Here is a 25,934-nt window from a genome sequence, read left to right as displayed (position 1 = left end):
GCTCAAAATAGAGCAGCACAGCTTTAATGTAATGGCTAGCCATGTAAAATGTATTTCACCAAATACTATGTTGTGCTGATTTGGATTCATGCCAAACATTATCATATTGGCCTATTTTCATAGTGGCTGGGAACAGGATCAGTGTGAACTAAAGATGAACATTAGGGCTGGGCAATATATTGATATATCAGTCCATATTGTGATATCAGTTTCATAGTTTTTGACCTGGCAATATATTGCTAATCATGATGTGTGTGTGTGCTATACAAAAATCACAATGTGGGAAATCCACGAAGCCAGCCTATGCCTCTACATAGCTCTATCCTTATTTCAGACATTGTGATATATTGGTATGTCGTGATGTTTAGCTGTTGATATATCATGATGCTGAAAACCCGATATTGCCCAGCCCTAATGAGCAAAGCGTGTATTGCATGTACACACCTGTACTTGTGCATACAATTCCAAAATCTTGAAAAACCTCTATTAAAGGGGAGAAATTGTGACATTCAGTGACAGTCATTTTTTGTGTGCATTTAAGCTTCATGCCCCTTAAGGACATTTAAAGATGAAATGCTTCAGGTACATCATGGTGTTTAGTGCTCTATGTCTTTATTATTGGAATAAAAGCAGGATGTAGATTTTAAAACAAGCCTTGACATTTTCAGAGCCTTCCATTGTAATTGGTACACTATTCCTATAAAAGCTTCAATATCCAGTTCAGTTTGATGGATATGAATCTAAGAAGGGAGTAGAATTTCCTTTTTTAAAAAAGTATGCTAGATTGACAGAACAGCAGAAGGAGGGGTGCTTACTGTGCCTTCATTTCTTATGCTCCTTGCTCTACTTTTTTAATGTACCAATCAGGTTCAAGTTAAACCAACCTTTTTCTTTAAAAAATACATATGCATAGCAACTTCTTCTGAGGGAATATTTGATCTCCGACATATTGAACACTGACGTCTTGAATTAAAGCTCAAAACAAAATAAAAAAATTCCTTCCAGTAGCACCTTAAAGACCAACTGAGTTAGTTCTAGGTATGAGCTTTCGTGTGCATGCACACTTCTTCAGATACACTGAAACAGAAGTCACCGGACCTTTCTATATAGTGAGAAGGTGGGGAGGGGTATTACTCAGAAGGGTGGTGGGAATGGGTGATTGGCAGATAGCTGCGATGAGCCTGTTGACGACTCTTAACGACTGCAATAGGTCTAACAGGAAAAAGCAAGGGGTGAGAAGGTGAAAAATGGCTTTGTCATGTATATAGAGATAAGAATCCAATGTCTTTATTCAAACCAGGTCTCTCCATAGTTTTAAGTTTGGTGATAAGTTGCAATTCAGCAGCTTCTCTTTCCAGTCTATTTCTGAAATTCCTTTGTAATAGAACAGCTACTTTGAGATCTTGTATAGAATCTCAAAGTAGCTGTTCTATTACAAAGGAATTTCAGAAATAGACTGGAAAGAGAAGCTGCTGAATTGCAACTTATCACCAAACTTAAAACTATGGAGAGACCTGGTTTGAATAAAGACATTGGATTCTTATCTCTATATACATGACAAAGCCATTTTTCACCTTCTCACCCCTTGCTTTTTCCTGTTAGACCTATTGCAGTCGTTAAGAGTCGTCAACAGGCTCATCGCAGCTATCTGCCAATCACCCATTCCCACCACCCTTCTGAGTAATACCCCTCCCCACCTTCTCACTATATAGAAAGGTCCGGTGACTTCTGTTTCAGTGTATCTGAAGAAGTGTGCATGCACACGAAAGCTCATACCTAGAACTAACTCAGTTGGTCTTTAAGGTGCTACTGGAAGGAATTTTTTTATTTTGTTTTGACCATGACAGACCAACACGGCTACCTATCTGTAACTTGAATTAAAGCTGTTAGTGTTAATATCAATGCACGTAAAAAGCCTGAGATATATGCTGAATTCTCAGAACAGCATGGGAAAGCACTTCATGTTTAACACTATGATAGATTTACATTTATGCTTGCTTTTATCCTGGTGAAATTCGGTCGTCCTTGTTACTTTTTTTCCAAGATATGTTCTGTCACTTTTTGTGAAAGTGATTTCTAAAAGAAGTGGCGGGGAGGGAAAATCATCTTTAATTGCAGATAACAGCCTCCCCTCCCTGAGGTGCTGTATTGTGTGGGTTTTAGGTACTTATCTAGGAATGTAATAAGGAAAGGAGACAGGTGAGAGTGAAAATAAGGCCTCCTTTTCTCTCAGGGTCGCTAGGGGTAATTTGAAGGTTCACCGCGTTGTGATGGGCAAAAGAAAAAGAAGTAGCAGCATTTCTTTGCTGTTATTAAAACTTAGAATTTATTGGTCAGATATTGTTGTGATGATGGACTGTCATAGGCCCCTGGTTCCATCAGGAACTGGCATGATTTGCCACTCCCAGATTTAAGAGGAGGAAAGAACCGACAGGGAGCTGGAAGGTGGGCACTCAGTGATGGAGTAGAGATCCTCAGCTTGTGACTCTAGATCCCAGGAGAGCAGGAAGCAGATCTGCTGGCTCTCCCTTGCGCCTCCCCTGCAGAATGCACAGCCTCATCAGGGGGAAGGGGGCTCCTTCTTCCCTCTGTTATGCTTTTGTGGAATTCATTACCCAGGTAAAACTGAGGTTCTAGTCTTATTCCATCTGAAGCAGGTCTTGGTGGTCCAACTTTTATTTAACATAAGCTTTCTTAGGATTGTTGGGCAAACCCTCACAGGGTAGCCTACAAGAAACATGTCAAAACAAACATAATAAAAACAACACCAGAGTAGGGAACCAGCAGCAAGATGGATAAAGAATATGGTGAATAAAAAACTGTATTCTGGCATTGCTCAATAACTCAAGAAAGGTGGCCAATGAATGTTTTTGGCTGAGGTGATTCCATCATTATAGAGTTACCACTTAAAAGACCTGTCTCTGGTAGCTGCCACCCTGACCTCAGTGGTGAGCCCAAATACTTTGGAGTCAATCAGGTTCATATGGACACAGGTGGTCTTTAAAAAAACCCTGAGTTGAAACATTCAAGGCTTTAAAAAGGCTAGTATTAGTACTTTCCCATTTGTTCACCTCTCATCAGATGTCAAACAAGCATTCTGGTGGCTGAAGGTTGCATCTGTTCAAGTTTGTAGACAGTCCAAGTTTGTAAAGGCAGTCCTATGTAGAGAGCCTTAGAGAACTTTTGCACTGGAAAAAGTTCAGCTAAATCAGTGCTCCCAGTATGTTTCTGAGCACAATTCAAAGTGTTGGTGCTGACACTTAAAGCCCTAAGCAGCCTTTATCCTGTATACCTGAAGGAGCGTTTCCACCCCTATCGTTCTGCTCAGACACTGAGATCCAGCGCCAAGGGCCTTCCCTCATTGCGAGAAGTGAGGTTACAGGGAACCAGACAGAGGGCCTTCTTGGTAGTGGCGCCTGCCCTGTGGAATGCCCTCCCATCAGATGTCAAAGAAATAAGCAGCTACCTTATTTTTAAAAGACATCTGAAGGCAGCCCTGTTTAGGGAAGTTTTTAATATTTATTGCTGTATTGTTTTTAACACTCAATTGGGAGCTGCCCAGAGTGGCTGGGGAAAGTCAGCCGGATAGGCAGGGTATAAATAATAAATTATTATTATTATTATTATTTTATCTATTATGCACCTGTGGGTGAAGCAGCGGCTTGTAGGTTGTGGGTGGAGTTTTAGTGAGAAAATAAATAAATAGGAAAAGGTTAAGGATTTTCTCCCTATTGTTTTCTCCTTAAACTTTCAGCTTCTTGACTGCGTTTGATTAGGTACTGTGTGTCTAGTTAGACCATGAAGCAAAATGCTAAAATAAGGCTTCTCTATTTAAAGCCCAAATGGAGCTGGATATGCTTTCCTCTTGATGGCACAGTTTAGTCCTTCAGATTTCCGAACATGTACAGAGATAAAGGTAAACTAGGGCTTTTATTGATCAGCATTTTAGTTCAGCATAGGACCAAATCTTGAGTTATGTCGTGCTCTATAGGCATAGCATAGCACGTGGTTGTTCTTCTACAGCTGAATTTAACTGCAAAGCTGGGCAAAGTGCAGGATAACATGCAAACCCCTAATGTGGGGTTAAAAACCAGTTATTCAACAACCTGTCAGGATGCAGTTTGATAAGGTCTTTACCCAGCAGTGGATTGGTATGAATGAAAAATGGTGCCTTCATATCTCTCGGTTATTACAGTCCATAGATTGTTACATGAATAAATCATTGTGAACCTGAATTGTTCTTCCATAGGAAGAAGGAGGCTAAAGCATGGTCATTAGCTTGATTGAAACAATGCACTACATACCCAGAAAGCTAGCAAGATTAAATCCTTTAATCTCTAAAAGGGCAGCCACCCTATGATCAAATAAGCAAATTTTCTTGCAGAGTCTTAGAAGTAAATTGCATTCTCTTGATCAAAAGCACAGTTTACTTGTGATACAGTTAATTTAATTAGGCAACATGCCTTTCTGCTAGAAATCCTTTGATGTGACAAATCTGGGATGTATGAGTATTAACATATGGAGACTTGATTGATTGATTAATTCAGTAAATGCTGTTCTTCAAAGATTATTTCTGAGCTACAGCTAGGAAGTCCCAAACATAACAAAGAGAATTTCTCCAGAAGAGAAACATTTTGTGGAAATGTTGAGAGATGTTGTGGAAATATCCCTTCTTGCATTGTATGTCTTCTGTTGCTTTATCAATATTACCCATAGACAAATACTTATGTTCTTCTATATGTGTGTATTGTTTTAGTTTCCAATTATTATAATAACAAATGACAAATTGAAATATTACCCAGTCTCCTGTGGTTTTGTTGGTGCATGGTGGGTGGCATCTGCAGAAATGGGCTGGAATGTAAATTTTGCCTTTGTCTGGGAATGCATAAGTACCGCTCAGTTTCCATTGTGTTTAAGTACCTCCACTGTACATTTCTGCTGTTCGAGTACATTGCCCTTATAAATGAGTGTTGCTTCTATGAAGCTTTAATTAGCAAAAAAGATACCTAGAGAATAGGTAAATTAGCGGGTTCAAGGGGTCTCTCTTCCTATTTTCTATACGACATTGCCTGCCCAGCAATCTTTTCTCTTTGACCACGCATGTTCCCTGTCAGCTTTATATAGTTCGTTCTGTTTCTTGGTCTGGCGGTGTTCTTGCCCAGGCTGAGTTTGATGTTGCTGAGTTTTGGAAATGAACTCTCCCTCATAGGAAATAACTAGTAACTGGTCACCCACTTATCCAGGGTTGAGCCCCATTGAATTCAGTGGAACCTGGAGACTGGATAATATTTCAGTTTGCCATTTGTTGTTATAATAATTGGAAACTAGCACAATGCACACATATAGAACAACATTAAGTATTTGTCTATGAATTCAGTGGAACCTATTATTTCTTAGTAGGTGTATATAGAATTGCATTGTTTTAAATTCTGAACAAAACCCCTTTGCATTTTGGCTAGGCTTATAAATAAACTGTGGCTTTTTCTGAGTGAACTCCCCCCTCTCTTTTCTCTCCTGTTCCTTAAAAGTTGGGGACTTCTCCCCTTTCAGTTTTCTAGCCCTGAGCAATATCCTTGCTAGGTCCTCGTGTCCTTTGGCATATGAGTACAAACCCATTTGATCACTTCAGTATGTAGAACTTGAATTTTCCAAGTGCCACACAGTGTTCGTTCCTCATTTACAAGGAGTCATTGCTTTAGTGTCAAAATATCTGTGCTCTGGAATTCCCTATCTATTGACAGCACTGAAAAACTTTTATGTTTCTCTGAGCCTATCCAGTCAGATGATTTAGTTCTGTTTGTTTTAAATGTTCCATTGGTCTTTATCTTTATCTTTGTTTGTGTTATGTATTGAAGTTCTCACCCTGGCCACCAGGAGTATCGTGTATATAGTTTTCACTCAGGTCCAGGTCAGTTACTTTAGGTGGGAAACCCTGGGTTGTTGTTGCTACAATATTGACAGCCGGCTGCCTATAAAAGCAGGATAGGGTACAGCTCCACCTGCTGTTGGAGGAGATTAACCACACTTTTGGTATTTAAGGCATTCATCAAATTCACATGCTGTTGCCATTCCATCAAGAAAAAAACATCTGCCTTGTTATTTTTCATTATCTGTAGTGGCTCTTAGAGTCAGATTTTTAAAAGTTTTATGTCGCAATGTATATAGAATATATCTGTTTTTGACAAGTACACTACTTTAGACTGCTATGCTATAGCTATTCACCTTAGCGTCTCGTTTTTTATGTTCTTGAAACCTTTATATTGAGGGGAGCATTGAGTCATGCAGATCTGCCACTTACAGTTTGAAGTGATAGATTCCAGGAATTGTTTTATCATGTGATCTACAGTTTATATTGACTAGGCCTAAGCTTACTTGTGTAATCATGTCCTTTTGAACCAATGTTTCCTTTGGACTAAGGTTTAGTTAGGTTTGTTGTCAAAACAACAACAAATAACTTATTTCATATTGAAATTTTAGGCAGAAAGGTATTTTCTTCCTTAAATACACTCCCCCCCCCCCAGTTGTTGGGGGAAAATTAATTAAATTGAAATTACTTGACATCTAGGTGGGAAGAGGTGAGTTGTTAATTAAGTGCCCTAGGAAAGCAATTTTTCAAGATTTAATTGAAATGTTTGTAATGGGTTTAAGCAATGCCTCTGCTGCGGCCTTGACATGGAAAGGTGAGAATGTGCATGGGTTTTAATTGCTGAAACTTGGTCAGTATTGAATAGCTGCTGAAGAACCACCAGCTTAAGACAAAAAAAAAAAAAACCAACAACAGCAATGGGGTGGGATAGGATAGGACACGATTCAACTCTTCAAATGCATCAGTGGGAGCAACATAAGTAAGAGAGAACAAATTTATTTAGGCTAAAAAGCAATTGTGGGTATACAAACCAATGGCTGTCAGTGGTCTTTAACAAATTAGGGCTGGGAATAGGATTTTTTTTCTTAACTACTGGCGCTGAATATCTCTGGAGTAGTCTCCCTAGAAGAGCTTTGAGAGCTAAGTGACCTTGAAAGCATTTTACCTTCAGTCCAGGGTTGTAAATAGATACTCCTCCAGTCCCATGTGGTGAATAAGAATCACCTCCAGGCAACAGGGCAAGGAAGCATTATACAAATTCGATTTTTCCTTCACTTAGGCTACAAATGGCTTATACGTATGGGTCACCATTATTTCCTCTCCCACTGGTGCCTAGTTGTTGGATGTGGGGAGAGAGAAGAGAGAGAATATTTGGTCACAGAGCTTAAAACAGAAATGAAGCTGAGTGATACCCATCAGTAGCCCAGTCTTCCAATTAACAGGGCCTTTTTACATTCTGTCTTGGGTGGTGCATTAACGTGCAAACTAGATGAACAGAAGTTCATGACTCGTGATATTATATTTATGGGACAGGCTCATTCAAGGAAGGAGTCTCCTATTGCAAGTTTGCAGGATAACTCTTCACCCCACTAGCAGTTAACTTGAAGCAAGGATAGATAGCAGGGTTTGCTGCATGTGTGGGAACTTTAGGCCCACATGAGCTGTTGATTATTTTAGTATCTTACTTCTAAAACTACTCCCTCGTGACAATAACAGTGTTTCTCCAATACACAATTTTGGAATTGCAGCTCTAAAAACTTATCATTCGCTATGCAGCGCAATGCTTCACTTTGGCCATATGTCAAACTGAACTTATTTTATTATGTAATGGGTTTCCTAGCATGTTAGTGTCATCTAAAGCTGTATCTCTCTCTCTCTCTCGTTCAAAAAACCTTTTGCATGTCAGATCCATATTTTTTTTAAGCAGCTAATGTTGAAACGTGGTGTATAAAATTCTTTCTCTAGCAGAAACACTGCATGGAAGGAAATAGATTTTTTAGTGTTACAGAATCTCTGCAGGAGGGATTTGGACATGTTTTATCTTTAGGAACTTGACCTTCTATGGGAATGAAGAGATTTTAATATCATTCCTCCCAAAAGAATGCAAACCCATTGTACTGTACCTCACAACCCTTTTCTAATAGATCATCCTAGGATAAGTTATCAGATACCAATGCCTATTTAGGATGATGCATACAGGAGCTGTGCATGATAAAGTGTTCCAGATGGAAGTACAGTTGCTTTTTGGTGCAATCTTAGTTGTAACTTCTAACTGTGCATAGAAGCCTAAATCTGATGATAAGTTAAACCATGTTATCTAGTGCTGTCTGGAGGCTACATACTATATCTAAAGAGTTGAGCAGATTTGGCAACAATCATGCTTCCTGGTTGTATAAGTGCCAGTACATTTGCTGCTGGTTCCCAGGAATTCAAAATGCATTTCTCTACTTTTTGTGTTAATTTAGGCCCAACCTAAAGCCCAATTGCATTCTCAATCCGACCAACGGATGTCCGGGAATCAGCGTGTTTTTACATGAGTAGAACGTGTGCTTTTATTTAAAGTGCATCTCTGGGTTATTTGTTGGGCATAGGAATTTGTTCATTCCCCTCCCCCCAAAAATATAGTCTGGCCCACCACATGGTCTGAGGGACGGTGGACCGGCCCACGGCTGAAAAAGGTGGCTGACCCCTGATTTAAGTCTAAGCTCGCACACTAGCTCAGATATTGGTGTTAAGACATCATCCGATTTTGTAGGAATATTATTTGGCCCCTGTCCAATTATGTGCATGTTCCCCCAAGGAATCAAATTGTTCCAAATGTTGTCAGGTAGTAATGCAAACAAGTGGCAGTGTCTGGCTAGACAACATCTAGGCAGTGGTGGCCATACTTGTGCAAAATACATTTTGGGGGTGGGGGGTGGGCTCCAACCAATTTAGTTGGATATTACACTAGTATCCAATTACATATCTTCAAAGAAGTGAATAAAGATTATGATGAGATGCAGAAGCATAATACAATATTATTATTATTATGCTACGGATGTAGTGTATTTTGATTGCACTAAGGCTTTTGACAAAGTTCCCCATGATATTCTGGAGAAGAAGATGGTAAAATGTGGGCTAGACCAGGTGAGTGTTTGGTGGATTTGTAGCTGGTTAGTGCTTATTAACGATTCCTTGTCATCCTGGAAAAAAGTGACAAGTGGGGTGTCACAGGGTTTTATCCTGGGCCCATTGTTGTTCAATTTCTTTAAAAATGACTTGGATGAAGGTATTGAGGGGCATGCTTATCTAATTTGCAGATGACAACAACCTGGGAGGGATAACTAATGCTGCAGAAGACAGACTAGGGATTCAAGATGACCTTAACAGACAACTGGGCCTAAACTAACAAAATGACAAATGTAAGGTTCTACACTTGGATAGGAAGAACAAAAAAAAATAAAAAATAGCTGCACAGATAAAAGATGCAGGACACCTGGCTTGTGAAAAGAATCTAGTGGTCTTAGTAGACCACAAACTTAACATGAGTGAACAATGTGGTGCAGCAGCAAAAAACCTCATGCTATTCTAGGCTTAATCAATTGACGTATAGTGTCCTGATCTAGGGAAGTAATAGTCCCACTCAGTGGCGTAGCATGGGTTGTCAGCACCCGGGGCAAGGCAAGTAATTTGTGCCCCCTAACCCAGGTAGGGGCAGGTAGGGGTAGAGAGCTGCGAGTGCGAGCGTGCCCCCCCAGATGTTGCGCCCGGTGCGGCCGGCCCCCCCCTGCACCCCCCACGCTACGCCACTGGTCCCACTCTATTCTGCCTTGGCCATACCACGCCTGGAGTACTATGTCCAGTTCTGAGCATCACAATTTAAGAAAGGTATTGACAAGCTGGAACATGTGCAGAGGAGGGTGACCAAGATGATAAAAGGTCTAGAAACCAAGCCTTAAGAGGAACGATTGAGGTGAATTGGGTATGCTTAGACTGGTAAAGAGGAGATGGAGAGGAGATGTGATAGCCACATTCAAATATCTGAAGGGCTGTCACATGGAAGATGGAGCCAGCTTGCTTTTTCTTGTTCCAGAGGCTAGGACCTGAACCAATGTGTTCAAGTCAGAAGAAAAGAGATTCTAACTAAACATCAGCAAGAGCTGTTTGATGGCGGAACAGTTTGAGGTGGTAGACTCTCCTTCCTTGGAGGATTTTAAGCATAGGTTGTTGGATGCCCATCTGTCGTGTATGATGTATTTGATATTCCTGCATTGCTGTTGGGGTCCCTTTCAACTCTACATTTCTATGATTCTATGGTGTCAACCAATTCCCCACCCCACTGGTGGAGAGAATTTGGGGGGAAGGGAAAGGCAATGACCTTCCCTCTCACTTCTCTTTGCAGATGGAATGGGCTATGTTGAGTTCAGGTTAACAGAAAATTTAGTATGAACTCCAGGAATTAAATGAGAGGCATTTTTTCCTCTTAAGTAAAAAGCATATTAAGGATATAGTGAATACGGGCTTACCAAAAGGTATAAAATAAACAAAATAGTTTATGCTTTAACTAAGATGCTAAAGGGATGCAGGTGGCGCTGTGGGTTAAACCACAGAGCCTAGGACTTGTTGATCAGAAGGTCGGTGGTTCGAATCCCCACGATGGGGTGAGCTCCCGTTGCTCAGTGCCAGCTCTTGCCAACCTAGCAGTTCAAAAGCACGTCAAAGTGCAAGTAGATAAATAGGTACCGCTCTGGCGGGAAGGTAAATGGCGTTTCCGTGCGCTGCTCTGGTTCGCCAGAAGCGACTTAGTCATGCTGGCCACATGACCCGGAAATTGTATGCCAGCTCCCTCGGCCAGTAAAGCGAGATGAGCACCGCAACCCCAGAGTCGGTCATGACTGGACCTAATGGTCAGGGGTCCCTTTACCTTTACTTAAGATGCTAAAACACATTTATCCTCAAGTTACGTGGCATAACTTGGCCTTTGTCATTTCCTCTATTCTCTTATATCCGCAGGTGGAGTAAGCTTATGCCCCAAGAATTAAACTTCTTGAGTATTAAATATTTTGGCTTTCATTGCAGGAAGTATTGAAATAACGAAACATTTCAGAAGCTCTCCCAGTAGGAAGTACCCGAATAAATTTATAATTTGACACATCTTGCTCTTGTGTTTCATATCACATTATTTTAGTCTCATCAGATGTGACATACAATTTGACTGCATAAACCACTGTGACACAATGCATAATGCCTGGTCAAATATTGAAATGAGCAAAAGAGCTTTCAAGCCCACAGTTAATGCAGCATTATAGTGTTTTGATAAGGATTTTCCTCCTTCCGTTTGTAGGAAAATTGGATTGGAGGGATTTCACTTTCCTATCTGTTTTTTATTCTGTCTTCAGTATTTTCAGTGTCCCATCTTCCTTCACGGTGGTGTTGGTAGGACTTGAACATGAATCCTTAGGCAGGGATTGCAAACTTGTGGCCCTCCAGATGTTGTGGACCAGATGTTGTGGACCACAACTCCTATAATCCCTGACCATGGTCTCATGGATGTTGGAGTCCCACAACATTTGTCTGTAGTCAGCTCTGGCTAACATAAGGAGCTACGTAGAAGACCCAGCAATGAAGCCTCTTATCGGCAATTGGCCAAAGTGGGCTTTGTCTTCACTGGTTTTAGCAAGAAAGGTAGACTGTCATCTGAGAGGCTGTCCTTATATCTCTCTTGTCTTTAGCACACTGAGGTGTGGCTAATTACGTAAAAGTATAAATGAGACATTAAATTTGGATCTAAGGAGCTGAGCAGATTCAATCACGGAACTCTTGATGTGAATCCATATAATAATGATGATGGTTTTATTTGTGCCCTGCCCATCTGACTGGGTTGCCCCAGCGACTTTGGGTAGCTTCCAGCAAAATATAAAAACACAGTAAGACATCCAACATCCAAAGTCCTTATATATAATGCAAGTAATTGTGTAGTATTGAATCATAATATTTCCTTAATCCATGGGAAAAGGGTGATTAAATAACATGGAAGTTGTAGGAGAGCTTGTGAATGTTCCCACAAATTGATGGTTTTCAGCTGCATGTGAATGGAGGCTGAAGTATTGATTCACACTGTCTTGTGAGAATCAGTATTATCGAGCAAAGACTGTGAAGGGAGATGGGGACTGTGGGGTGAGATTCAGATTTAAGACTGTGGTTTGGTGAAGGTGGCCTCTGTTACACATTACTTGTTGTTGCTTCTTTTGGGGGCTGCCCTGAACCATTTGTTGCCATTACTGCCATTTCCAAACCCAGGGACATAATCCAGTCAAATATAAGCACTCTTTTAAGTTGAATTCAGTGCGTGAAAATCTAAGATCTAACTTTCCCATTGAAATCTGTGGAACTTCAAAGTGCTTTAGGTGTGAGTTTGCAGTGTGTGTTTCCGAAACCCACATTGTGCTTGCATTTCTGCTCTTGAGAAATGAGCATAGTGGCTTACTGCCCAGTGAAGCAATTTTCACCGAGGAAGTTTGTTAACTCCCCAAGTTTTAGCTTGCTTCGCTAGCCTGAAGTCGTACAGCCCAGCTATAAGCCTGCCACTTCAATGAGACCTAACTCAAGAAACAAGTCTTGGAAAGCGGAGTAGAAAATGACACGTTGTTGATGTTTGTTATTGGGTACATTTGCTGTTGTATATTGCATCTTTCCCTTCCATTTTGTGCTGTTAGTTCAGAGAATGCTCAAAATTGTATAGCTTAGCTGACCAGTAGATCTCTAGATCAGGATGAACCCAAGCTGTCATCCTCCTCTTCCTCCTCCTCCTCCTCTTCCTCATACAGTGGTACCTTGGGTTAAGTACTTAATTTGTTCCGGAGGTCCGTTCTTAACCTGAAACTGTTCTTAACCTGAGGTACCACTTTAGCTAATGGGGCCTCCCGCTGCCGCCTCACCTCCGCCACGCAATATCTGTTCCCATCCTGAAGCAAAGTTCTTAACCCGAGGTACTATTTCTGGGTTAGCAGAGTCTGTAACCTGAAGCGTCTGTAAACCGAGGTACCACTGTATATCCCATGTGGCATCTCTTGTCAATTGTAATATTACAGAATCATGAAAGAATTTCTATGACAAAAAATTCATTGTTTATCCACGCTCCCACTTACATTTTTCAACAGTGAAGACGAAATGTATATGCCTAATGAGCTTGGGAGAAAATTAGTTTTCTGCATATTACTTTGGTAGTCCTACACTTTTTAATATTTCTACTCACTTGTTAATGTGATAAAGGCGAAACACAAAGCTATAAAATAAATGTTCCACATTGTGACACAAACTACATTTTACTGTGACTTGAAATCAATGTTGGCATTATAAAAATTGCACATGTAGGTCACACACGTAAGGGTAATATGTTCTATTAGCAGCTGGTGTGTTCATTTCCAATTGCTTATTTAGACAGGTCTGTGTGCAGATGACAATTTGAGCAAATGTAGCTTTTGCTGGAAAATCCATAAAGGAGCAAATGACAAAGTCACTGATACATTTCTTATTTGCATTATTGTCTTGTGCCCCCTGTTTAACCAATAAACTATTGAAATACAAACAAGCAATGTTGTAGTTAAGAGGAATAAGTGCATTAAAAATAGGCTCATGTGAGATATGACTCCAAGAATGAGCAGCATTTGAGAGATTTACATAAACAACAGCATAAAACAGTTATCATTTGAGTATTTTATAGTCACTGCTACAGGATATGGTGGTAAGGTGATGGAAAACAGTGAGCAGGACATTTCCAACACAACACAAACACAACAACATTTTGACTTGTCTGTATATATTTTTCTCATGTCTTTTTCAATATTAGATATGACTAAATCTGCCTGCAAATGTTTGTTCTTGGCATTGTTTTTACCATAATAGAAACATCATCATAATGAATGTCCTCCAGGCATACTGTATGAGTTTTCTTTCTGATTAATCTCCTCTACTCATTCAGATTCTTTATATGTTTTGCATAAATCTATATTGCTTTGTGCTAATGGCAGTGAAACTTCTAACATTGATTGGCTGAGCTGATAGGAAGCTGGAATGTTCAGAATAACCTGTTCGAGAAATAGATCTATCAGAATAATTCAGTGGGAAGTTATGAGAGTCCAGGGGTGCCATGTGACTGAAAGGCAATGCAACAGGAACCAGAGAGAAGAGTAGGAGATTTGAAGATGGAGCAGGAAGGGGCTAGTGAGAGTGAGGCCTTTGAAGAACCTTCATAGTGCTTAAGGTCAGGAAGACTGTGTTTATGGCTCTTGGTGTAATGTTTAGAAATATTTTGCATGTCTTTGTAGCATTTCTGGAAAGGTAGAAATTGGAGCAGTTCTAACCCAGGGCTGAATAGCTTTGTTTACACAGCTATGGAAGATTCTGGCAGGACTCAATTTAACTTGGAATCCACCCTTTTCAGAGCTGCTGCACATTTTCTCAAGCTATCCACCACAATCCCCGGGTCTCTTTCCTGGTCAGACACTGCTAGTTCAGACTGTGTTTGCGTATATTTGAAGAATATCCGTATCAGTGTTGATTGTCATGGGCTCGCTGTACGCAGAGGTATGGTGGGAGGCACCAGCTTCTTCCCTAAGGGAAGAAGGCTCAGAGTCAGGTGACTGGTGGTGGGGCAAAAATGAGTGAGAAGAGTGAGAAGATTGGAAGGTGTCAGAAACTGAAGAGGTAACAGGGTTAATGATCTATGGAGACTCTATGGTGGAGAGAAGTCCGGAAGTAGAAGTGGCAGCAGAAGAGAAGGGAGGCCAAGAGGCAGACATGAGTTGGGCTGGCCCATTCCTGACATTGATATTGCCCAGAGATGCACCACTTTACACTTGTTTACACTAAACCACATTTGCTGTTTTAATGCCCGGTTTGGAGAGATCTTTTTGAAGCTCCTTGCCGGCCCTTTTTGTTCAGCTTTATCATTGACTATATTTTATTGCTCTAAGCACAGCAACCAAAATATTTACAAATATTGAACTAAAAACTATCTTTTTCTAGGTCCAACATAAGGCCGCATTATGGAGAAACAAATACTCATAACTTCAAAATGCATACCTTCACTCGTGTAACATCCTGCAAAGTCTGTCAGATGCTTCTGAGGTAAGTGTCAAGGGAGCTGAATAATAATTAGAATTGCACCAAAGTTGGGAAAAAAACTATTGCATTGAATAAATTAATTAAAATTATCCGTCTGGCTAGAACAAGGTCTCCTGTTAAAAACCGATAGGATTTAAAATCCAACTTGCAGAAACTGATAATTCAGTATCAGGATAAATTTGGCTGTAGTGTCTAAAATGTATGAGTATTTGCAGCTAAATATATAGTTTTGCTGATAGATAAATCCCATCTGTGCAACTGGTGGCTTGTGGGGTATGTAGAACAATTTTTTTGTTGCTCATGGAGTTCCTACCAAATTTTTATCAAGCTGAAAAAAAATGTTTGCAAAGAAAAGAAAAGAAAAGAAAAGAAAAGAAAAGAAAAGAAAAAGCTTTCAAGTTTATGGGAGTGAATGAGGTAGCGAGGGAGAAATCCCACTGTTTAATTTTAATGCTACATCCCTTCTTTCATGCATAATATCTTTGCTATGTCTGAGCTCATAACTGTGAAACCCAGAGTTATTGAAGGCACAAATGTTTACTCTCACTGTCAGCCATAAAGGGCTCACAGAATGCCTTACATATCAATCAAAACAGAGCAGTCCATGTCCTTGGGATTCTAATCTAAAAAACACAACCTAAAAGGAAAATGTATTAGGCAAGAGGAGGGAAATAAGTGAATTCAGGTACCAGTGCTTAGTTAAAAGTTCTAATGATGAACTGAGATGGGAACAGTTCAAGGAGAGGTGGACCCAAACATTGCTAGTCTCTTAGCTACGCAGATGGAATGGCCCTGCATCCTTTTTCTTCACATTTCTACTGTAGCATGGTGGAATGACTGCTGCCATGTGACGGTTGATAGAAGGAAGAGCCTGGCGTCTCAGCAGAGCTGACAGCATTATTATAGAACCTGGCCCTCCATCTCTGTGGTCTGGAAAATGAAGAGTTGGTTTAGAATAAGGAAGCTGGCAATTTCCTAGTGGTAATTTGAAAGAGTTTTTAAAAAGCTGGTGCTTGGTAAAAAAAATAGAAATAAAAATGGTGAAAACAAAAATGATAGAACTCTTACTAGATATAAGCACCAATAATCTTTTTTAAAATGAAAAGCAGACCAAATAGGTGAGTATGGTGTGGAAAGGTTCCAAAATGGAACTTTAGTTTTTCTAGCACTGAATCATTTAAAAACTCTGTAGCTGTAATTTTTATCCACTGCATGCCATAATTATTTCTAGTGTGAATTTTCAGACCTAGGTTTGGACCCAAAGAAGTAGCATGTGTCTGGATAACCAGAAACACACACACACACACACACACACACACACACACACACACACACAGTTTTTCTTTTAGTAATTTCTAATGCTGAGGAGCCAAGCTGTTGTTAAGTTTAAAAAGTAGCTTGTCTCCTCTGGAATGGCAATAATGAACATTCTGGTTGCTTATTCAATTCTCCTCTGCATGCACATGCAACTTCTTTTGATCCTAACACTCTGTTCCTTTCATTATTTCAGTTTCAAAATGTTTTTTCATGGTGTTCCTGAAGTTAGCATTCTGACAGCTTGCTCATTGTTATGAGCCACAGTCTTTATTTGCAGTCTGTTTTCTCCACAAGTGGTCCAAAGCAATTTCTCTCTTGTAAACTGTACTATGGCCAGAACACAGAGCATATTCTATGAATGAGGTGATTGGAAGGTTAAGTGTCTATGAAAAGATTTTGGTCGGTTAAAGTCAATGGAAATGAAAAACCATCGAGCCTCATTCCTTGAACAGTTTGAAGCAACATGTGGCTATTACTAAACACAATTTACTCTTTGTGGAATAAAGAGTGGAACCTCAGCTGGATGGCCCCCAAACCCCGAGAAGCCTTTATTGTTAATGAGCCATAAAGTTATTTTTTCCTTAGATAAGCCATTTCTTCTTTCTTCACTGCCCCTGAAAGATTTATTGCACATTAAAAAATGTATTTCTATTGTAATGTGTTCTCGGTTATGGAAGGTAAAACAGAAATTGTGATGATACAGTGCATTTATGTGAAAGCAAAAATAATAATGAATTCCTGCGCCCTGATTTGCATGTCATATTAAACCATAGTCAAAAGCAAACTATGGTTTAATGTGAACACACAGAGTGTTAGTGCACAGTGCTGAAAACCTCTCCCACTGCTCCTCCTTCCTTCCTCCTGTTGCTATGCTGTTGGGAATCATAGAATCATAGAATCATAGAGTTGGAAGAGACCACAAGGGCCATCGAGTCCAACCCCCTGCCAAGCAGGAAACACCATCAGAGCACTCCTGACATATGGTTGTCGAGCCTCTGCTTAAAGACCTCCAAAGAAGGAGACTCCACCACACTCCTTGGCAGCAAATTCCACTGTCGAACAGCTCTTACTGTCAGGAAGTTCTTCCTAATAGAATCATAGAAAAGAAGCAAGGCAGAATCTGGCTTGTTGTGGTATCTGAACCCAGACTTGTTTCCCCCCAGTTCCTGGCCCATGCTGGAGTCTACAGAATACAACTTTCCAAACTGTCTTGCAAATAACATGGTTGTACACAAAAGGTTGAGGTTTTTCTTCTAATTTCCCCCACCGTCTTACTTTGTATTGCAGGGGAACCTTTTGTCAAGGCTATTTATGTTCAAAGTGCGGAGCTGGAGTCCACAAAGAATGTTTGGGAAGGCTAGACAATTGTGGCAGAGCTAATTTGGGTGGTAAGTCATTTTTATTGTTTGGGATAAATTTTTTAATTAGGCCATAAAGCTTGCCATTTATAATTAAGACTTAATTTTCTTCTAATTTGTGTTCGTTGCATTGCAGATACTCTTTTGTAGTGATCTTTTATAAGCATAATTATAATTGCATTTTGAAGTCCTGGAATAAGAGACTCATAGAACTGTAGAGTTGGCAGGGACCATGAGGGCCATCTAGTCCAACCCTGCCATGCAGGAACCTTTTGCCCAACGTAGCGCTCGAACCCACGACCCTGTAGTTTAGTGTCTCATGCTCTACCTCAATATGTTGCAACATGAAACAGCAAGGGTGGGATAGCTACGGTCCGGGTGCCTCAGAATTCTGGTGGAGGTCCAGATCCCCCCACACAACTGAGGGCTGTTCACCCTTTTCCCACTGGGAGCCACACGCAACAGTGATTCAGGGGTTGCATGCCAGTGTATGTAGCTGGAACCAATGGTGACAGTAATGTGATGACAATATGATTTATGTAATTAACTGCGCATTTTACGTAAGTGATGAAATTTCATCACAGTGGGACAGTAAGACAAATAATGTAGTTTTTGGAAGAAGACAAACTGCAGCAGAACAGACAGTGCTGTATATAGGGAATGGTGGAACAGAAAACGATGCCTTCTTACATACCTACGTTCAACTCTCAAAATGGGTCCAGACTTCTCCAGCACTGCAGTAAAAGTTAGATTTTCAAAGCTATTGCAATTCAAAATCCCCATCCCTGAAAATAAATGCTGGCCACATGACCCGGAAGCTGTACGCCAGCTCCCTCGGCCAGTAAAGCGAGATAAGCACCGCAATATTTGAGATACTTCCCTGATTAAACTTTCCTGCCTCTTATCAACATGGATATGTTGTCCTAAAGTAATATAAGACATTTGACTATAATTATGTAAGGTTCCCTTTGAAGAAATTTCGATAGCATTTTCCTTTTGATTTGTCACTCCCAGGGGCATGACATAACGGCCAGGTCCACACAAAATGCTATGCCATGGTTTGTTTAGGTAAAGGTAAAGGGACCCCTGACGAATCTGGGGTTGCGGTGCTCATCTCGCTTTACTGGCCGAGGGAGCTGGTGTACAGCTTCCGGGTCATGTGGCCAGCATGACTAAGCTGCTTCTGGCGCACCAGAGCAGCGCACGGAAACGCCATTTACCTTCCCGCTGGAGGTTACGGGGATTCAAACTGCCAACCTTCTGATCGGCAAGCCCTAGGCTCTGTGGTTTAAACCACAGCGCCACCGGCGTCCCATGGTTTGTTTAACAAGCCACAAATTAACCACAAGTTTTCCCACGGATTATCAAGCAGACCATGACTTGTCCTCCCCCCCCCCCCGGTTGCTTTGTTTTAGCTGTTCTTGCCTCATGCTGTGCTTTATTTATTTAGGTATTTTATATACCACTCCATATTTCAACGAAATCTCTGAGCATTTTACAGCATCATAAAAATCACAAATAAATGCAAAAAGAATGTAAAAATGCACATTTAAAATAACTCAAAACAAATAGATAAGAGATCCTCTTAAAACATCACTATAAACGAGAACAACATCATGTGGGTTGTATAATTAATTGCAGCAGATCTAGACAATTGAAATGCAACAGAAATAACCAGCTTCACCCACCAGCTTGCATTTATAGGTAGTAGCAGCATTCTCACTTCTGCTGTTCTTGTAGCTTCATGTGTGGCTGGGGTAGGGTGGTCAAAAAACCAGTAGTTCAGATAAGGTGCTGTGTTTGCACATAACACCAAGCCATAGTCAAAACAAACCAAGGTTTGTAAGCCAACAATAAACTTGGGGTTAAATAAACTATAGATTAGTGTGGTGTCTAAACCAGGCCTTTGTGGAGAGCATTTGAAATTTTTTTCTTCCCTTTAGATTTTATTCAGATTAGATGCCAGAACTAAAAACCGTTATGCTTTCGACAAAGCAGTCTAAGTATGTTCATGATTAGGTCATTTTTAATGCATTTCTAATTTTAGGACATTGGACAGAGGTTTTAAATAAAGTTGAAAAAGTACATATTGCCGCTTTGTTGTTGTAAAATGATAATTTATTCAATTCCTTAATCCATGAGGCTGTCTATGTGTGATCTGTGCCTCTAGCCTTCAAACTGAAATGGTTTAATTGCACCCTGAAAAGGACTTGGGAAGAATATGCAAACCTTAGTATAGTTGATAGGGTGACAAAATGCAAATAAGTACAGGGCTCCTGTACCTTTTTTTTTTATATATAAATATTTATTAAAGTTTTTAAATATAAATGCACAAATAATAAACGATCTTACTTCTATCACAACAATTTCATCACTTCTTTGGACTCCCTCACGTCTCCCGCTCCCATTTACATCGTTAAAATTTTTTTCCAAACAAATTATCAACTTGTTTACAATCTCATGTCCACTCGTTCAAATATAATCTAGCACTTCTTCCAAAAAATTTTATATTTTCTTTAGTCTCACTTATCATCAAATTTAAATCTAGTTTAGTGGTGGCCAATTTTTTATAATCTAGCATCCTTCTTAACATTCAACCAAATTACAATGTTTTTGTAGATACATCTTGAATTTCTCCCAGTCTTCCTCCATCTTCTCTTCTCCCAGATCACGGATTCTGCCAGTCATCTCGGCCAGTTGCATATAGTCCATCAGCTGCATCTGCCACTCTTCCAGTGTGGGTAGATCTTGAGTTTTCCAGTTTTTTGCGATGAGAATCCTTGCTGCCGTTGTTGCATACATAAAAAATGTTCGATCCTTCTTTAACACCTTCTGGCCGACAATACCCAGAAGGAAGGCCTCTGGTTTCTTTGTGAAGGTATACTTAAATACCTTTTTCAGCTCATTATATATCATTTCCCAGAAGACCTTCACCTTAGGGCATGTCCACCAGAGGTGAAAGAATGTTCCTTCATTTTCTTTACATTTCCAACATTTATTATCAGACGAATGGTATATTTTGGCAAGTTTAACTGGGGTCATGTACCATCTATATATCATTTTCATTACATTTTCCTTCAGAGCATTACATGCGGTGAAGTTCAGCCCAGTGGTCCACAACCTTTCCCAGTCCTCAAACATAATGTTATGCCCAATGTCCTGTGCCCATTTTATCATAGCCGATTTAACCATTTCGTCTTGTGTATTCCATTTTAGCAGCAAGTTATACATTCTAGATAGTACCTTGGTCTTTGGTTCTAACAATTCTGTTTCTAACTTCGATTTCTCCACCTGGAACCCTAACTTTTTGTCATTTTTAAAAACTTCTTTAATCTGAGCATAATGTAACCAGTCTCGCACCTTATCCTTCATTTTCTCCAAACTCTGCAATTTCCAATTGTCTCCATCTTTTTCTAATATTTCCCAATATTTTGGCCATTTGGCCTCCATATTGGGTCTTTTTTGGGCCTTAGCCTCCAGAGGTGAAAGCCACCTTGGGGTTTTATTTTCCAATAAGTCTTTATATTTTGTCCAGACATTAAACACTGCTTTCCTGACAATATGGTTCTTAAAGGCCTTATTGATCTTAACTTTGTCATACCATAAGTATGCATGCCAACCAAAAGCATTGTTAAAACCTTCCAGGTCCAGTACGTCAGTGTCTTCGAGAAGTAGCCAGTCTTTTAGCCAGCAGAAAGCTGCGGCTTCATAGTACAACTTTAAGTCTGGCAGGGCAAAGCCCCCTCTTTCTTTCGCATCTGTTAATATCTTAAACTTAATTCTGGGCTTTTTGCCCTGCCAGACAAATTTAGATATATCTTTCTGCCACTTCCGGAAGCACTCCGTTTTGTCCACAATCTGTAATGTTTGAAACAAAAACAACATTTTTGGCAATACATTCATCTTAATAGCAGCAATTCGGCCTAACAAAGAAAGCTTCAATTTTGTCCAACTATCCAAGTCTCTCTTAATTTCAGACCAACCTTTTTCATAGTTATCCTTGAATAGACTCAGGTTTTTTGCTGTTATGTTTACCCCTAGGTACTTTACCTTTTTAACCATAGTTAGTTCTGTTTCTCTCTGAAACCGTTCTGACTCTATGTCTGTCAAATTTTTTCCCAGCACCTTGGTTTTCTGTTTGTTTAATTTAAATCCCGCCACCCGACCAAAGTCCTGAATCAATTGTAATACTCTTTTCGTACTAGATTCTGGCTCCTGCAGGGTCAAAACTAGGTCATCTGCAAAAGCTTTAAGTTTAGGGCTCCTGTACCTTTTAATAGCTGTGTCCAAGATAATTTCTGAAGATGCAACTTTTCACATGCTTACATTGCTGCTTCTGAAGAACTATTATAGGTATAGGAACATTGTTCTTTTGTATCTGGTCAGTCTATTCATTAATCAGGGCTTCAGGGTGGTTACTATAATTGACATGCATTGTTGTCCAGGCACATATAGTAATTTAAGGGTGGCTAAAAAACCCTGCATGATATTTGCATTTTGTGATTAGAAAATCTGTTTGCATCCCAAAATGAAGCTCAGTAGTAGATGCTTGCATAAGGCTGCACCAGTCTCAAGCCAGAGGCTCTGGCAAGGAGACTGAACCCTCTTATTCCCTGCACCATCTTGGTAGCTTTCAAGGGAGAGAGTTGCTGGTCTAGCCTTTGCCATCTTCAATGCCGAGTCTGCAGATGACCAGAAAGAGGAGCCTGTACAGCAGGAGTCAGGATGTGATACAAGGAGCTAATAGGGTTTCTGTTTCAGCAACTTGTTGCTCAAGTGTAGACTGAGCTGCTCCCCAACTCTTTGCTGAACCACTGATTGCTTTATTGCACACCCACACCCCCACACCCCCGACACCACTTTCCATCCTGGCTACCTGTCAGGTAGATAACTGGAAAAGGAAGGAAAGTGGAACCTTCTTCCTGAACTTCTAATTAGAAGTTTATGCGATAAGGCGAATGAATGTACCTTGGCAAGATTTAATCCTGCAGAGGTTGATGGAGACATATTTCACCAGACCAGTGGTAAGCTGAATCTGATCCAATCAGAGGTAGTATCAGCAAGTATCCTTTTGTATTACTGTTTAAGAGGGATGACTGTAGAGCTAAAAGTTGACAAAAATAGGTAGAAATGTTCAGTCTTCATAGTTGCCATGTGTAAGAGCCAATCCATACATTAGTAGAGGCAAATCTGCTGCTGCTTCTTTTGCTTCGGTGTGTACAGGCAGTTCATGGTTCCCTTGTGAGCCTACATCTATGGTGAACACTTTGCTGCTTTCACACATACACTTGAAACATCTCAAACGCTGAGATATCAAATGTAATGTGTGAACTGGCTCTCAGCCAAGCTTGGCTGCCCTCATGCCTTCCCTTGTTTTAGTAACATTCAGATGCAACACAGAACCATGGTCTTGTGTGTGTTTGGCTGTACCTGTTGTTGTTTTATGTGTACATCTAAAATGTCGTAGAGGCATGCATTTTTAAGTTCACCATGTTGAGATTTGAGACATTGTGTCCTAAGGGCACTTGGCTGCCAGGTGTGAGAGATGGATTGCTAAGTCGGTGGTGTGATCCCACAAGGAGATTCTCATGTTCTTAAGACCAGTTTGGACTTGATGTTTCCAAAGTGGTCTATTCAGTATTATGTTTTCAGTAAGGCAAAGTGCAGGGATAAAACTTGGAAACCTGCCTGGAAATAAACAGATCTAGCAGTTGCATTACGTAATATGTATTGCCAAACAGCATGAGTTGTACTTCATTTCAAGATAAGCTATTCAAACAAAGTGGAGGGCAGGCCCACTCATGTCTTGGACTGTATACTCTGAGCATACATTTAAAAAATGCCCAAAGTTGAACTTTGTTCATAGGAGTGGCCATTTTAGATGTGGCTCATGCAGTTTCTTTCTTAGTTTTCTCTGTCTTTTTGTAAGAAATAGTGTTGTTTCAAAGTCTCCACTTTCCTAAGTAGTGGGAAGCCGGTACAGTAGTGTTGCAGGATCAGTTTTATTATGACAAGATATTATTTGGAGATTTAGGCTGCAATCCTCAACATACTTACTATGGAGAAAGCTCCTTTGAATACAGTGGGGCTTATCTTTGAGTAGTATAAATATGATTGTGCTCTTCAGGTGTGTTTTGCAGCATTTGTTGATTTACATGTATATAAGCAGAGGGTGTGTGTGTGTGTGTGTGTGTGTGTGTGTGTGTGTATGCATGCATATCAATAAGACAGTGCTTGTCTTTAAAGCAGGATTAGTGCCTTAAAACCACCAGCACAACCTTACAACAAGACTGCTTTATGTCAGCCAGCTGCAGAACTCTGGTTTCTTTTCCTCCTTTCTGTCCAGATTCTTGTTTTTGCAATATCTACTTATAAACATACAGTTGGAATTGAAAGAGAGAAGGTAGCCCTAGCCCAGCAGTACATCAGTTTAGCACTAAGCAATATTTACAGCTACTTTGGAAAGCCAGAAACCTCTTCTTAATCTTTGATACCCATCTGCAAAACTTAGAGCTTCTTCTTCCTTCTTCCAAGCAGCAATGGCTTGGGGTATGGCCGGTGAGATATTTGATTGAATCCCTCCACCCCACCCCTTCTACCAGTGCCATGACGCAATCTGATTCTGAAGCTCCCTACCAAAGAGGACTACTGTTTGATAAATGTGAATTCAAACACCATTGGGATGCGCAAAGCTGATTCCTCTGTTATTTGGATGCAGGCCATTGTATCTGCGGTAATAAGAAGTGATACTTAAGGGCTATCTGTGGTGCACAATCTATGATTGTTCAAACAGAAGTGCAAGTCACTACTTGATGCTGCAGTCAGTAAGTGATGACTACGCAAGGATAGTAGACCAGCCTGTAGCCTAATTTAAAAAACAAAAACAGAACAAGAGAGAGTGTCTACAATTAATACACTTTAGAAAAAATTAAGGTAAAGCTAGATTAATTTTGTAGCATGCTTTCAAAAGTTTGTTGATACTGGGTTGTATTCACCTCTGCTGTTCTGCTCATACAAAAGGCTTCCACTTGCACAATGGGACTTCCCCCTCCTCTCCCTTGCAGCTCCTTATGCACCCTGATAATCTGCCCCAAAGTGTTGAAAGACCTTCTGGAGCAGTGTGTGTGTGTGTGTGTGTGTGTGCGCAGGGAGAGCATAGCATGGGGAAGTCATACTGTGCAAGCGAAATGCTCCTCCTGCAGCTTTGATGCAACTCACTCTAATCTAAAAGTAACATTATTAAAACACTTTTTCAAAATTATGCATATTAGAGTATAATTGCCAGCTTACCATTAATAAATTCAGGTTACAAAAATCAATAAACAGTGACCATTTTCCCATAAACTTTTTGACAATTCTCCTCTGATATATATCTATAAAAAAAACCTGTTATATATCTATAAAAAACATTTAAGTTTGGTGTTGGCAGTTTCCATATATAACTAAACTTACATTCCTTTCATATTAAAACTCCTGTGTAGACTGAAAAACAGATAGCAAGTCTAATAGTATAGTGTTATTTGATAATTTCTCTCTTAAAATGTTCATTTTCTTCTGATAAACTTTTGCGTATGGGCATCCCCACCTCATATGGCTGAAGTTTCCTTGACTTTTCAAAAGATTTCCAGCAATGAAAAGTACAGCTCTTAGTAATTGTATTTGTTGCTACTGCTTTATGTATGCTTGTACTTCACATAAGAGAGTCCAAATTCCAGCATGACAAGTTATTTTATTGGGAATATCCATGGCATCACAATATATTGTATGGATGCAAAAACTTCCTGGAAAACATTATTGTCAGAATACAAAATAAATAAGGATTTTGCATTATCTGACGTAATAGTTCCCAGATTCATTTCCTTTGGGAAGAGAAGCTCCCATGCTGTCTCCTGAAGTCTTGCACTGCAGTGCAAATGTTGAATCTGTAAAGTCTGAGCTTCTGAGTTTTTCCTTTCATCAAACTATTTCAGAATGTATATAGCTGATTTGTTGGTTTGGAAAGCTGCGTGTCGTCAGAGTTAAGCATAAACTTGAATCTGTTTATGGCTGTTCAGTGCTGCTTAACCTGAGCCAATAAAAGTAAGTGAACACAGTTTGCAAAATAACGAGCTGAGCCCCAGGGCTGGTGGAGCATAAAACAGGTATCAGCTAGCTAAACAAAGCAGCTCCGTGTACTCTCACCAAACCGCACAGCAAGGAATTACTGTTGAACGGAGTGAACTTTCAGTTTCTGACTATGCCAATTTTTACATTTGTTTCAGAACCCGGGACCCTGAAACATGAGG

The 25,934-nt window shown here is 40.1% G+C and overlaps 1 protein-coding gene across 4 annotated transcripts in view; it reads left to right on the top strand.

Annotated features, from left to right (window-relative positions):
- The window catches only part of VAV3 (vav guanine nucleotide exchange factor 3), a 216,209-nt gene that overhangs the window by 137,828 nt on the left and 52,447 nt on the right, over positions 1-25,934 (top strand). For all 4 annotated transcript variants that reach the window (XM_081865819.1, XM_081865816.1, XM_081865817.1 and 1 more), the window contains exons 16-18: positions 14,876-14,977; positions 17,579-17,679; positions 25,911-25,933. In XM_081865819.1, coding sequence (XP_081721945.1) covers positions 14,876-14,977; positions 17,579-17,679; positions 25,911-25,933 — 226 coding nt within the window. The remainder of the gene's footprint in view (positions 1-14,875; positions 14,978-17,578; positions 17,680-25,910; position 25,934) is intronic.

Source organism: Podarcis erhardii, assembly GCF_964252035.2.
Source record: "Podarcis erhardii genome assembly, chromosome: 6".
In the NCBI taxonomy this organism is placed as follows: Eukaryota; Metazoa; Chordata; class Lepidosauria; order Squamata; family Lacertidae; genus Podarcis; species Podarcis erhardii.
This window is presented reverse-complemented; position numbering and strand designations above follow the sequence as displayed.